The sequence below is a fragment of the Bombus bifarius genome, unplaced genomic scaffold, assembly GCF_011952205.1.
Source record: "Bombus bifarius isolate JDL3187 unplaced genomic scaffold, Bbif_JDL3187 scf7180000009265_frag, whole genome shotgun sequence".
Taxonomy (NCBI): domain Eukaryota; kingdom Metazoa; phylum Arthropoda; class Insecta; order Hymenoptera; family Apidae; genus Bombus; species Bombus bifarius.
Window position 1 is genome coordinate 7,790 of NW_022885002.1, and position 14,815 is coordinate 22,604.

The 14,815-nt window shown below is 32.9% G+C and overlaps 1 protein-coding gene and 1 pseudogene across 1 annotated transcript; both read left to right on the forward strand.

Moving 5' to 3' along the window:
• Positions 1–7,360: 7,360 nt before the first annotated feature.
• LOC117214909 lies at positions 7,361–8,672 on the forward strand (annotated as a pseudogene).
• A 3,381-nt stretch (positions 8,673–12,053) lies between these two features.
• LOC117214910 (glutathione S-transferase-like) lies at positions 12,054–14,494 on the forward strand. The gene is made up of 3 exons (XM_033461276.1): positions 12,054–12,148; positions 13,211–13,378; positions 14,324–14,494. Exons 2-3 carry the CDS (start codon positions 13,213–13,215, stop codon positions 14,359–14,361), a joined length of 204 nt encoding a protein of 67 aa, XP_033317167.1. The 5' UTR covers positions 12,054–12,148; positions 13,211–13,212; the 3' UTR covers positions 14,362–14,494.
• Positions 14,495–14,815: the final 321 nt, after the last annotated feature.

Consider the following 14,815-nt stretch of genomic DNA (forward strand, 5'->3'; position numbering starts at 1 on the left):
GAATTTATCAGACTTGCTCTCGTAAATTTCAAGACGTTGCATCGGATATTCTTGAAAATCTTTGGACAATGGCCTCGATATTTCGCAGCTTCTATCCTCGAAGCGGAAGAACTCGGCGTTAAAAGCGACAGAACTGGAGAAACCCGGTGACCGCGAGCCTTTCACGCTCTCGACAGATTTCTCATCCCTCGTAATCCTCCCGGTGTCACCCAATTTCCACCCTCGTATTGCGATTTGTTGCTTCCAACGAGGCGACACCTTGTCTTGTGATTTCCTTTTTCGTCGCGTGAAACACGACCGAACACTTGTTCAAACACACAGTTCATATTTATCTAACTCGACAAAACGCCGTGTCATTGAAACAATCGCATTCTTTGGCTTTTATGTAAATTCCAATAAATTATGATAATGTTCGTGGAGACATTATTGCTACCTATTTTATCTGTCGTGATTCAAATTGATTTGTGGCTACGTATGTATATATATATATATTTGTATTTTCTTTTGTTCTTTCTTTTTAATTTATGTGATCTGAGAATTACATTTCTAAGAGTTCGGTGAAATTCGATGCTTTATTTTTATCAGTAGAATCTTCCTTGTCATTGTCAGAGCGCAGACGTTTACGCGTTTACGGAAAGTTTAAGGATACAAAAATACAGAAAAATGTAGAAAATATGCAAGAATATGTAAAATATCGAAAGTACAGTACTTCTAATAATACTTAGTAGCATGCTTACAAACAAATTTCTTTTGTATTTCTTGAAATTGCGTAAAGATTCGCGGTAATTATCGGATTTTTGTCCTCTTTTACCTGCTTTTTTTATTCGCAACTTATACGAGATATGAATTAATATTCAACGACGTGCGCTCTGTGCCACGAAATGAATTATCTCGCGTTAAGACTGCGGCAATTCTTACGTTTGATATTTCATTTAACGAACAGCCGCGCGTTCCTGAGTTTAAAAACCGCCACTCTGAACTTACGCTGAGAATAATATCAGGAAAAGCGAACGAGAGATGATTAGAAAGAAAATGCGAGGAGCAGTGAGGGGGATATTACTAGACTGCGCTTTTTTGTGCAAGTATAGCAGGATGTTTGGGAGTGTAAAATTTTAACGAATGCGTATAATATGAAAAAATATATGAAATATCCAAGGTATAGTTTTATTAAACTTACTTTTTATAATGCTTCGTAGGTAAAACAATTTTCTATCCAGATTCCACTTTCTCAATTATATTTTCAAAAATGCTCGATAAGGAGTACAATTTTCTACCCAGGTTGTACATTTCTAATTATATCTTCCAAAATTCTTGATAGGTGAAACAATATTCCACCGACGATTTACTTTTTTAATTGTATCCCCAAAAATATGGACCTGCTTAACGTTTAGATATTATCATTTTTTTCGTTGTTACTTGATACGGCTAGCAATTAAATAGTGAGAATAAGAAGAATTGGAAGTGCCATTTTCGAAAAAGAATTTTGGTTTTAAATTGGAAATTAAATTTGGTTTGGACATATATGACACAATTTGTATGGACAATGAAGAGTACGAATCTACGAATTTCGAGGTAAAAGTATTGATATATGTATCGATATTTCTGGTCATTACAATATCTCTAATCAATACAAAGTTCTAACTGAATGTTAGAATGTTAAACGTTAAAACGTTTAAAACGTTAAAATGTGTATCGAATCGTTGTAATTCCAAAGATGTCAATTGATGTAATGTAATAATAAAGTATAAAGTATAATAAAGTATAAAGTATAATTTCGTCTGTGGTATAATCTTTCTATTCCATTTTGTTACGTCGCACCGCGAGCAATATGGCAACCAGATGTCACCGGATACTCGCAGCGTATCCTCCATAGTTTCAAGTACCTTCCATAAATCTCATAGATTTCCTAGAAAAGATCCTTCAAACCAAACAAACGTCTGTTTCTGAAGAATTTCTAAAGACTATTGTCTACCCCGACTGGACAAGGGAAAGTTAGTTTTTCTCACGTATGCTGCAACTTTCCTCCCACTAACCACTTTCTCTCGAGGGCGGTTAAGACCCTTCGTTAATCAATTAACAACGAAGCCACTTCCTTCACTCTCCTAACTAAAATCGTCACCAACAAATCCGATGGTCCCGTGCGCTAGACACACCCATCCTTAGCTTTCCTCCGAGACAGCATCGTCTCCCAAGACAGTTCTGATTTCACATCCTTCGAACGGTCAATATCCTTCCACCGGGTAGGACACACCCACAGATCAGTCACTCATTCATCTCGTACATATTCTCAACGCGAGAATTGATTGTAATTTCAACAAATAAATAAAAAAAAAAAAATCTCGTACATACGCACCAGCGTAACTGCCTTATAAGTTGTTGGAATAAACGGTGAAATATAACTTACTATACTGTGTCATATTCATTTAACCACCTCTTATCTTAACCGAAACAGGGGAACGACTACTTCGCGGCGCCGATTCACCGAATCATAGCGAGAATTTACGCCTCTCGCTACTGCGACTGCGTCTCTCCGCGAACGGTCGTAACACATTGATCGACAGAAGTACTAAACTCTAATAACATAAATTTATATATTTTCTATTTCCCAGCCACCAGTTTTATAGATTTTTCTATCTTCTGTACTACTTTTATCCCTTTTATTTTTTCTTACATGAGATTATTGTAAATTTAATATCATTTGTTCGCAATATTTGTTATTTATCTTTCCTTGAATTTGAAATTTCGCGCTTCAATGTTGTGTGTTGTTCGACGTTTTATCGAACGATGTTTATCGAACTAGTTTATGAATACATACATAATCATTAAAGAATCTATAAACCTTACTAGTTTGTTTTTACTAAGTTTTGTTACAGAAAACATGTTCTCATAAATTTTCAACTTTAATTTATGGAAATTTATTAACCTTAAACTATAAAATCATTCAATGAGTCTTTCCGGATGTTTTTATGTAGTCATAATTTCACATATCAGCACAGTTCCACCAATAGGATAAGAGTTACGTGGAAGTAACAGGGGGAAGAAGAACATATAGATATCTAAAGGTTATTTTTGTCTCATTCAAGTTTCTGTTAACCAGCTTGGAAATTTCCTGTGCTTGTTTCGACTTTGAAGTCTTAAAAAAAAAATTGTAAGTAAATAGTATATATATAGTATATATATCCCGAGTCAAAGTTTCTCTTTATAAATAATAAACCGTTTAAAAACTATATTTTGTATGTTTTTTCCTTATTCATAATTAAATAATAAATATGAAATACTTCTACAGAAAGCCGACATCCTTCAATTAACCGAACAGCAGATGATTTAAAAATTAGTAGTTGAAAGAAATAAATGTTATTACATGTTCATAATTGATCGATAAATTAGTAGTTGAAAGAAATAAATGTTATTACATGTTCATAATTGATCGATAAATTTAAGTATACAATTAGATAAATATAGTATACTTTATTAAGATCTAGATAAAAGACTTTTTTCTCGTTTCTCTTCTCTTACTTAATCACTAAGAGTTATATAACGTTTATTCGATAATTCTGCTTCTCCTGACCTTTCCACAAATGGTTGTTTATATCTCGACATTCTTGATACTTTTAATCAAATTTTAATAACAGTACTTTACTCGTCAGAAGTAAATAAAAAAGCTCTAAGTAGAAGCAAGGATTTACTTACCTTTCCTTTCTCGAATCTCAGTTAGCAATGTTGTTCCTCTTGAAAGATTTTCCAAGTTTCCAAGACAATTTCCACGCTGGTAACATTGTATATATTTCAAGTATTGTGAACCACAGGAACTTGTTGAGGCAATATTGAAGAAAGCAAAGAGAATGAAGAAATTGTAGGAACTATGAGAGACTACTCCTTTCACAACTTATTTTCTCTTCGTTTGGGGGGAAAAACACAAATGAACGTAACGGTTGGTTTCATATACGTTTCAGATATCTGCTACTATCGCATGGAGGAGAATCCTGAAAAGAAGGAAGCGAGGAAGAATCAACTTTTGAACGAAACAATACCATTTTACTTGACTAAATTCGACCAGATTATTGGCAAAAATAAAGGATATATCATTCCTTCTACCATAAGATTTTTTATCCAAATTTAATGTTAAAATTTTTAGTCTGTGCAAACTGGGCCATGTTGTCCATAAAAAATTATTGAAACTTTGTTGCGACAAGACAGCTTTAATTGTTGAGAGCAGAGTGTATCTTTAAAATTCACTCCTGTTAGTTTATGTACAAATGAATTTGCCAAGATTTTCAGCTTTTAGATAATTATTCATGTATCTTCCTCATCAAGTTTGATAGAAATTATTACTATCGTAATCAAAGCAAAGATTAAGATATGTAAAATCATTTCTCTGGATATGACACTCTTGTTTAATGAGTGATAAATGATACCATTCGAAATATCATATTTATATAATATATAATGATACTTATAAGTGTAATCACTTAAGTACAGATATCTGAATTTTTCTCACTGTCACTAACATAGATACGTATTATCGTTCCTTAGATTACTTGACCAGTTTATTTCTTTCATCACTGTGTTATTATATAACAATAATAAATAGTCACATTAAATTAATTTAGTATGATTATGTTGTTTAATAATACGTGTTTCATTGCAAAATATTTAGCGATTGAAGGGCTCATAGGAAACATGAAAATGAAAGAATACTAGAATCTACAGTTTACGATTTCAATTTCTTTAACGAGATATTTATCATATTACACAATTCCTGTAAATGTATTTGTAATTATATCGCCGAAGAATTGTACTTAATTAAGCTATGAAGTTGTGGAATCGTGAGAAGGATTATTTTTATAGAACTGTCTAATTTCCATTCGACATTGATTCAGGATACACATTACTCTTTTTTACATAATACCAGTTTTGTCATTTTTAATTAACAAATACCTCCAAAGGTTGAAGTTTCTAAAATTATCCATTAAATTCTGACAATAAAATAAAAATCCAAATTCTTCCTAAAAAGCTAGTGATCTTTAGTTAAGAGTTCGATTTTTCACATTTTTCAAGGTAAATTAAAAAAATTGTTTAATAGAGGAGGTACAAAATAAATGTATACAAACCTTTTTTCAGACGACATGGGCGGACTTCGTGTTTGCAGCGGCCCTTGAAAATTTCGAGTATATGTTTGGGGCATCAGCTTTGGATAAATATCCAGCTCTTCGAGCATTGAAGAGAAGGATTCATAGAATACCGGCTATTTCTGATTGGCTGATTAGGCGCCCATACACAAACAGCTAAAAAGCTAAAAACGTGTGGAAAAAAGATGACCAGTACACCAGTATATATATATGTACGCTGGCATCGCTATGTTGGTAAATGTTCGATGTTATACGTGTCGTAAAATGTAACAGTTCTATTTAAAAAAAAAAATTTCGTTTCTATGAGTACGTTAAAAGTTTAACTATAAAAAGTCTCATCTGAGCTGTGTTCCTTTATGTGAAGGTATTAATGTGTGTAATATTGTGAATTACGACTTTTCCTCTCCGATATTCGTGAATTGAATCACGGTCAACTCAGCTTGAACTAAAATCCTAACTAAAATCGTCACCAACAAATCCGATGGTCCCGTGCGCTAGACACACCCATCCTTAGCTTTCCTCCGAGACAGCATCGTCACCCAAGACAGTTCTGATTTTACATCCTTCGAACGGTCAATATCCTTCCACCGGGTAGGACACACCCACAGATCAGTCACTTATTCATCTCGTACGTACGCACCAGCGTAACTGCCTTCGTTATAAGTTGTTGGAATAAACGGTGAAATATAACTTACTATACTGTGTCATATTCATTTAACCACCTCTTATCTTAACCGAAACAGGGGAACGACTACTTCGCGGCGCCGATTCACCGAATCATAGCGAGAATTTACGCCTCTCGCTACTGCGACTGCGTCTCTCCGCGAACGGTCGTAACACATTGATCGACAGAAGTACTAAACTCTAATAACATAAATTTATATATTTTCTATTTCCCAGCCACCAGTTTTATAGATTTTTCTATCTTCTGTACTACTTTTATCCCTTTTATTTTTTCTTACATGAGATTATTGTAAATTTAATATCATTTGTTCGCAATATTTGTTATTTATCTTTCCTTGAATTTGAAATTTCGCGCTTCAATGTTGTGTGTTGTTCGACGTTTTATCGAACGATGTTTATCGAACTAGTTTATGAATACATACATAATCATTAAAGAATCTATAAACCTTACTAGTTTGTTTTTACTAAGTTTTGTTACAGAAAACATGTTCTCATAAATTTTCAACTTTAATTTATGGAAATTTATTAACCTTAAACTATAAAATCATTCAATGAGTCTTTCCGGATGTTTTTATGTAGTCATAATTTCACATATCAGCACAGCTCCACCAATAGGATAAGAGTTACGTGGAAGCAACAGAGGGGTAGAAGAACATATAGAGATCTAAAGGTTATTTTTGTCTCATTCAAGTTTCTGTTAACCAGCTTGGAAATTTCCTGTGCTTGTTTCGACTTTGAAGTCTTAAAAAAAAAATTGTAAGTAAATAGTATATATATAGTATATATATCCTGAGTCAAAGTTTCTCTTTATAAATAATAAACCGTTTAAAAACTATATTTTGTATGTTTTTTCCTTATTCATAATTAAATAATAAATATGAAATACTTCTACAGAAAGCCGACATCCTTCAATTAACCGAACAGCAGATGATTTAAAAATTAGTAGTTGAAAGAAATAAATGTTATTACATGTTCATAATTGATCGATAAATTTAAGTATGCAATTAGAAAATGTTTCTTATGTTTGGAAGAATATATAATCACTGCTGAATGTTTTGTAGTTACGAAAGTTGTATACAAACATACATTGTACATACGACTAGTAATGGTACTAAATTACTGTTAGAGGGTCTTGGGTGTATAGAACCATATGGTTAAATTAATACTAGAGATAACGAATCGCGCGAATGTAATTAATATTTTGAAATGCGTTGTTTGCATTAATTGATAGTTTTCTTATAAACTTTTTTATAAACAATTTCATTGCTATAGAAAAAAGATAAATGCCGGTAATATGTCTATCCTACTTAAATAGAAAGTGCAATATTTTGTTATAATATTTGGCGCAAGTTTATACATTATTACATCCAAAAATAATATTCTTTTTATATCTAAGCTATATTAAAATATAAAGATACAAATAGCTATGCGAGTAGTTAGTAGTTGATGCTTTTTACTTAAATTGTCTTATACTTCATAATTTGTAATAATATAATTCTTGTCATCAATGATTCTTTGTTTTTACTTTGTATATATTATACTTCCAGGAAGATGCCGCTCTATAAATTGACTTACTTCCCAGTTACGGCATTGGCAGAACCAATCCGTTCTTCTTCAGCTATGCTAGTATTCCATTTGAAGATGAATGTATCAAAAAGGACGTCTAGCCAGAAATAAAGCCCTGTAAGCTTAAAATTTAAAGAAGTTCTGTTTCTTAAATCTCATCTTTCCTAATTTAACTAAAGTAGCTAAATAAAGTAGAACACAATTATGCAGAGTATAACAGAGATTATTGTTTACTCTCCATTGCTCTATAAGATATGTGGGAGAACAATAGGTATTGTTAAGGAGACAATGCCCTTTGTTTGCTGATAAATTATCAATAAATTAAATTATATCTTTCCAAAACAGATAACAGGAAGCTAGATATTTAAGAAGCATCATAATCTGTTTGTTCGATAGAATCTTTGATTCTATTAGTTGTATGTTTTTAGTGACTCCTTATGGCCTGCTTCCTATGCTCATAGCCGATAGAAGGAAGGTTGCTCAGTCTACAGCTATTTGCCGTTACTTAGCCAAACAATATGACTTAGCTGGAAAGACTGACTGGGCAAATCTTCATATTGATGCCACTGTTGATACTATTCATGATATTCGTCATAGTGAGTATCCAGTGCTGTTTTGCATAAATCTTATGAGAATCTTGATAACAGATAGTACATATCTGTTCAGGTATTTATTAGTTGAAATCCGATTTAATATTTGATTTAATCGAACGATACACGTATGTCAACAATACAAGACAAAGGATTAAAAAGGATTGTAATTCTATCTTCAGTATCATTTAAATTTCGCACAACACTGTATTCAAGTTAGTATAACATTAGCGAATAGTATTTAACTGAAAACAAATTTTCAGAAATTGCCGCCTTCCACTATGAGGAGGACGAGAAGGTCAAAGCTGCAAAACGCAAGGCTGCTGAAGAGACGCTGCCGATCATTTTAGAACGTTTGGACCAGCAAGTGAAGGAAAATGACGGCTACTTCTACGATGGTACTCTCTCTTGGGCTGATTTAACATTCGTTGCTCTGCTCGATTATTTGAACTTTATGTACAAGTCTGATCTGATCGAGAATTACGAGAATCTGAAGCTGCTGGAGAAAAAGGTCCTCCTTCTGCCCAAGATCAAAAACTGGATTGAGAGACGCCCAGTTAGCGAATTCTAAACTTCACGATTGCTTATGGTTTTATAAGCGTTTAAAGATTGCGGTCTTAGTGTGTTGAGAGAATGAAGAACGAATCGTGTTGATGGAAGTTTGTATGGAATATACTGATTGCTTTTAACATTCATTAGTTCCAGTTATTACCGATATTTTTGTCATTTAGTTAGGGTTTTCCCTTTAGATTACGTTGTGATAGAGAACTATTATTTGTGTATTCCTACAGAAACATACGAACTATATAAACTGTTGACACGATGTTGTGCTTTTGTATTATAGAGATAATAATAAAACCATCAAACAATCATTAATTATGTTTTTTATTATATTCATTAAGAATTGAAGATTACCTCCTTGGTGATCTTGATAATAGTATTTTACAAATGTTGAACAAAAAAAAATGTATGATTATTTTATTCAATACGTTATGAGGGTTGCTTTAAAAAAAATACGAGTTACATATTTCTTTGAAAAAAGCATGATTTTTATCGATACAATAATGTTCTTCTGTTATCGCTTTAAAGTTGAGTACTTTGTTGATTACACGAGAGAACTCGCCTACAGCAAACAAGATACGACCGTGTGTAAAGTAATTAATCTGTTTGCTCGTTGCTAGCTACACATAAGGCTTGCGTAGAAAAAAATATGCATTTCAGTTCAGGCGGAGAATTACGTAGGAAGTCATTTTGTCGATCAATAACTTAGTTAATAAAAGATCAAATTTTCATGTACATAAATGTAAGTAACGTTCAAGTATTAATCATTACATACAATTTTTGTATAATTCGATATCTTGGTCACTTACATCTTACAAATGATATATAGATAATATTTATGAGATACATTGGAGCTATCTTTTAGTTAACGCCATTTTTTCTTGTTTTCTCTGTACTTTTACTATTCTTCCAAAAATATCAAAGGATCGATGACTTCAAATTAAACTAGAATTGCTTCGGTATATTGTCAATCAATGGCTATTTGTATTCACATCTATATCAAAGGAAAACCGATTGCAAAATTAATTACCCTTGCAACTCCGCAATCTGAAACTATGTGTGATCGACCTTGAAGATGACAAATCTCAATGTTTGAAGTAGTACAAAAAGATGATAATTTAATTTCGCTTTATCAAACTGTACAAAATTTGTATACACAACATTAATCAACATGAATTATCGGTTATTATTGCTGAGTAATTATTAGGATTAGAGTTTTGGAGTATCGATCGTATCGAGTTTTAATTATCGGTTTCCGCAATTTATTGTTTTTCTAAATTATGTCTAAATGGTATCAGTTTTTGAATATTTTATAGTTTACACTCCAACATACTGACGTAAGCTATCGAAAATAATTGTAAATTATGCAATATCATTTTTTTTATATCTCATAATCTAAATTTCAATCTATTTTTTGTATTTAACATCCCTTTTTTATTGTTCGTGTTCCGTCTTGTACGTTCTTCAAAAAATCTTAATTTTTTTTTGGATAAAATCTTGTGTGAATTTACAAAAAATACGATTCTTCGTTTAATTTTTTTCCCTTATTGTCTTTACATATTTGGAGTTTAAACGCGTTATAAGTACGTTATTTTTTTTTAACATGATTACGTAGAATTCTTATTCTGAATAAATTATTTGTTTCCGCTTCATAACTGTTTCTAAATTACAGTGCATTTAATCTTGAAATGCACAGTAACATTTTATACTTTTTACGTTCTAAGGAATTTTCAGGATCGGTTAAAAATTAAATTACAGTAATGGTAATACTCAATATTAATGTCAGACGTGGATACTTCACTGTTTTGTATAATAATTTGTTATCTTGGCATCGATCAAGGTATTTAATATACAAAGCGTACAGATTAATAAGAATTTTAATTAATCCTTCTTCTATAGTATTCACCGTTCTTTTCGAGCTCGTACCATTTCAAATAGACTTTCGAATAGATTTCAAAGATTTGTCTGTTCAAATAAAACGCGATCTTTTTTATTTCCCTATCAGTCGTCCCGTTACTGTTCCGTTGTTTCCAACAGATTGCAGATTCGTTTAAAAAACATTTGTAACGAAAAACAAACCCACTCGCAGAAATGTTATTCAATATCGCATTTATAACTTTCATAGACATCCTCCTCTCATTGCTATCATTGTAAACAGATTGAAACTTCGTTTGCAAACACTCGCGATTAAAAAAAAAAAAAAAGAAGAATTAATCTTAAACAATTTTATCTTGTGTTCCATTTATAATTTTCATAATTGTCTTCCCGACGTTGTATCATTTTAAATGGCTTTTTTCTATCCATCTATGTTGCAGCGAGATCAACGGTCCTAATTACTAAATTGCACGATGTGTTCATACAAATTCACTTTTTATGAACGCGATGAAACGAAATGAAACCTAAGTAGAGATTTGTTTTCTCATCAAGTATAACGAGTTTTATACTTTGGATAGATTGCCTCGTTGTGAGAAGGTCTTAATCGTTTATAATTGCGATTAAGTAATTGCAATAAGTCATATTTTTAAGAAACGTTCTCACATGCTGTCACACACTCTAATTAGAAAAGGATCATGAAACATTCGGTTTATGATATTATTTGTTTGTAAATCTTCCTGCTTCCGGAAACTTTTTTAAATATGAAAATATTTATATACAAAATTAAATATTTTTTTCAATATCAACACTTCTTGCGTTTATGTTGTCCTAGTCAGAATTATATTATTTCGTGTATCCTGTTGCTTTTTATATGATAGTCCTCCCGTTGGCCGCGGATTCGTTATCAAGCCTGAGGCCCTCGTCACTAGTGTCACTATCGACAATAAAGGTACCCCACGCGCGACCGGACGATGAAGAACTTCAACGCAGAACCGCTACCTCCCGCGAGCCCTCCCCGGGAGGGCGCCTCGAGCTCGGACTCGGAGATTCAGACTCGACATATATATTATTATATATATTATATATACTATTATATCTATATAATATATGTATTTATATCTATAAATATACGTATAAATATATCTATTTAAAAAAATAAAGTTGACCTTCATATATCGCCAATAATATCGCGTGCGTAAAAAGAAACTGATTACATTTAATTCTTTTTTTACATTTATTTATTTTTTATTATTATTTTTTTCACAACTAATTACATTCAATTATTACATTTACATACATTTAACTATTATTACATACATTTACATACATTTAATTATTATTTTTTTCATAATTATATCTCGTTTGAAATATTTTTCGACATAATTAATTGTTTCAAAAACACATACTCCAGCCTTCTAAATGATTTATTTTGCGTATTATACGAATTATTCCATCTATAAATAAATTGTTCTCTATACACACAAACACGCACACAGTCTGTTAATTACACGAGTTAATTGTATCATTTTTCTCGATAAGTTGACAGAGCAAGGAAAATGAGCGACGAACCTACCTACAAACTAATCTACTTCAATGCCGGTGGTCGTGCCGAACATATACGGTACATATTTGCATATACTGGCATCGAGTATACCGACGAGAGGATCCCCGAAGAACTCTGGCCTGAATAAAAGGATTGTAAGCGTGAAGAATCGATTTTTACTATCATTGTTCAACTCTCAGGTATCTACCATTTACTCAAACTTTTCTGTATATAAAACTTTCGTTTCACGTGCAGGCTAAACTTACTTAAAGTAAAATTTCATACGGAATAAAGTCGAACTTTTCATTAAGTTTTGCTTCCGTAATATCGTGTTTATCGAATACCAACTTAATTCACTTACGATTCTCGAATTTTTGTGTTGCAATCTTTATTGTTTTCAATGAATCGAAGCATTTCGAATATTTTGAGAAAACCATAAATAGGTGACTTAAAATAGGAATACAAAAATACTTCTACGTTTCTCGTTAATTTAAAAACTTTTTAGGACTTGTCGGAAAAAAAGGATAAAAAATTGAAATCAGTTCGGAAATGAACAAGAACATAGCTAAAAAGTCGAAAGAACAAAGCAGATATAAAATTCGATCTTCCGTTGCGACATTTCTATCGTAAATAGTATAATAAAAGTTTTACGCAGCATAGTCTTCGATATAATCTTATATGTCGCTTGCAGATAGAGAAACCAAAAATCAACGTAAGTCTGTAAATCAATCCTGTCGGTGTAAAACACAAAATTACGTTCGCAAGAGACATTCGATTTATATTCCTTGCATTTCAATTTTCATTACAAGAACCGTGTACATTTTCTAATATTTTTTCCGTGTCTGGTATTATGCGACGTGAATTTTTTATTCGCAGTTGTAAGTCCACTATCATTGCATAAGGTCTTCCCGCAAAACGATACTGATCGTTCCTCGTACATTCAGTACACCGCATCAGACAGATTCGTTCCTTTCCGTGAGAATTACAAATTTTATACTCGATCTTTTATCCTTGATTTTAAAAACTTTAGGTTCTTCCCAACAGTCAAAAACACGCGATACCCTGTCCATCGTAATCGTAAGAAAAGAAAAAAAGGAGAAAGAAGACATTTCTGTATTTCTTTACTAGGCCATGTTGATTAAAACCGAAATGATTTCGATTCATCTATTCACAAGAACGCAACGGCCTCGGAAGCTGTGTTGTGATTTCCTATCGATCGTTTCCCTCTACACAGTGTTCATATGAGCCATGTTTGTTCTTAGCAATGCCTTATAAAATGCTGCCTGTGCTGGAGATAGACGGGAAACCGGTAGCGCAGAGTAACGCTGTGGCGCGATACTTGGCGAAGAAGTACGATTTAATGGGAAGGAACGAATGGGATGCGATGATATGCGACGTGCTCGTCGATACTCTTGGAGATTTGAAGCAAGGTGAGTAACTGATGAGATGACTTTGCATTTGTCTCACCACAGAGACAGACGTTCAAGAATTCATTGTGAAAAGACGAGTACAAACAATATACGTATGTCTTTCCGTTAAGCGAATGTTACAGTTTGTTTGCAAAAGTCAGTTTTTAGATTATAGAATCGTAGATAGAATTTAGAGGATAGAAACTTTTAGTAGTCACTTTTAGTTTAGTAAAGTCTTATCGACAATAAGCAGACTACGTTATGATACAACGATTCCAACTGAAGATTTCTATCGACATCACGAATTCGATGGCTTCCAAATTTTCTTCTCTGCAATCTCAGACGCTCAACTCGAAAGAATCTTTTAGATCCCCCGACAAACACTCGACTCAGGTTATCTATTATCGTAATCTTCCTACGGGATTTTTTTTAACTGCGTTGCGTTAACGAATAACGGGATAACATCACGTTTCTCTCAACGCCTTTCAACGTTCTACAACTTTTATTCTTTGCAAATCCCTGTCTCTATATGATAAACGCTGGTTATCCGCGGAATTTACGATTTCAATTTCTTTAACGAGATATTTATCATATTACACAATTCCTGTAAATGTATTTGTAATTATATCGCCGAAGAATTGTATTTAATTAAGCTATGAAGTTGTGGAATCGTGAGAAGGATTATTTTTATAGAACTGTCTAATTTCCATTCGACATTGATTCAGGATACACATTACTCTTTTTTACATAATACCAGTTTTGTCATTTTTAATTAACAAATACCTCCAAAGGTTGAAGTTTCTAAAATTATCCATTAAATTCTGACAATAAAATAAAAATCCAAATTCTTCCTAAAAAGCTAGTGATCTTTAGTTAAGAGTTCGATTTTTCACATTTTTCAAGGTAAATTAAAAAAATTGTTTAATAGAGGAGGTACAAAATAAATGTATACAAACCTTTTTTCAGACGACATGGGCGGACTTCGTATTTGCAGCGGCCCTTGAAAATTTCGAGTATATGTTTGGGGCATCAGCTTTGGATAAATATCCAGCTCTTCGAGCATTGAAGAGAAGGATTCATAGAATACCGGCTATTTCTGATTGGCTGATTAGGCGCCCATACACAAACAGCTAAAAAGCTAAAAACGTGTGGAAAAAAGATGACCAGTACACCAGTATATATATATGTAGTATCGTGGACGAAAGGCCTAAGAAATATCGGGCGAACTATGAACAATGTCGCGAGAGCCGAGGCGCCGTCGGGCCCATCAATGTGTCATCGGTTTTTTCAAGTGCATAGTTTCGTGAAAAAGACCTACGTGACCCTGGCTACGAGCGTCTGCAAAACACGTGTGCGGTGGGCCTAGGAAAAAGGCAATAGAATGCGACAACGGCCAGAGTGTGAGTCGAGAAACAGAGTGTGAGTCGAGGAGCCGAGTGCGAGTTGAGCGGAGACAGA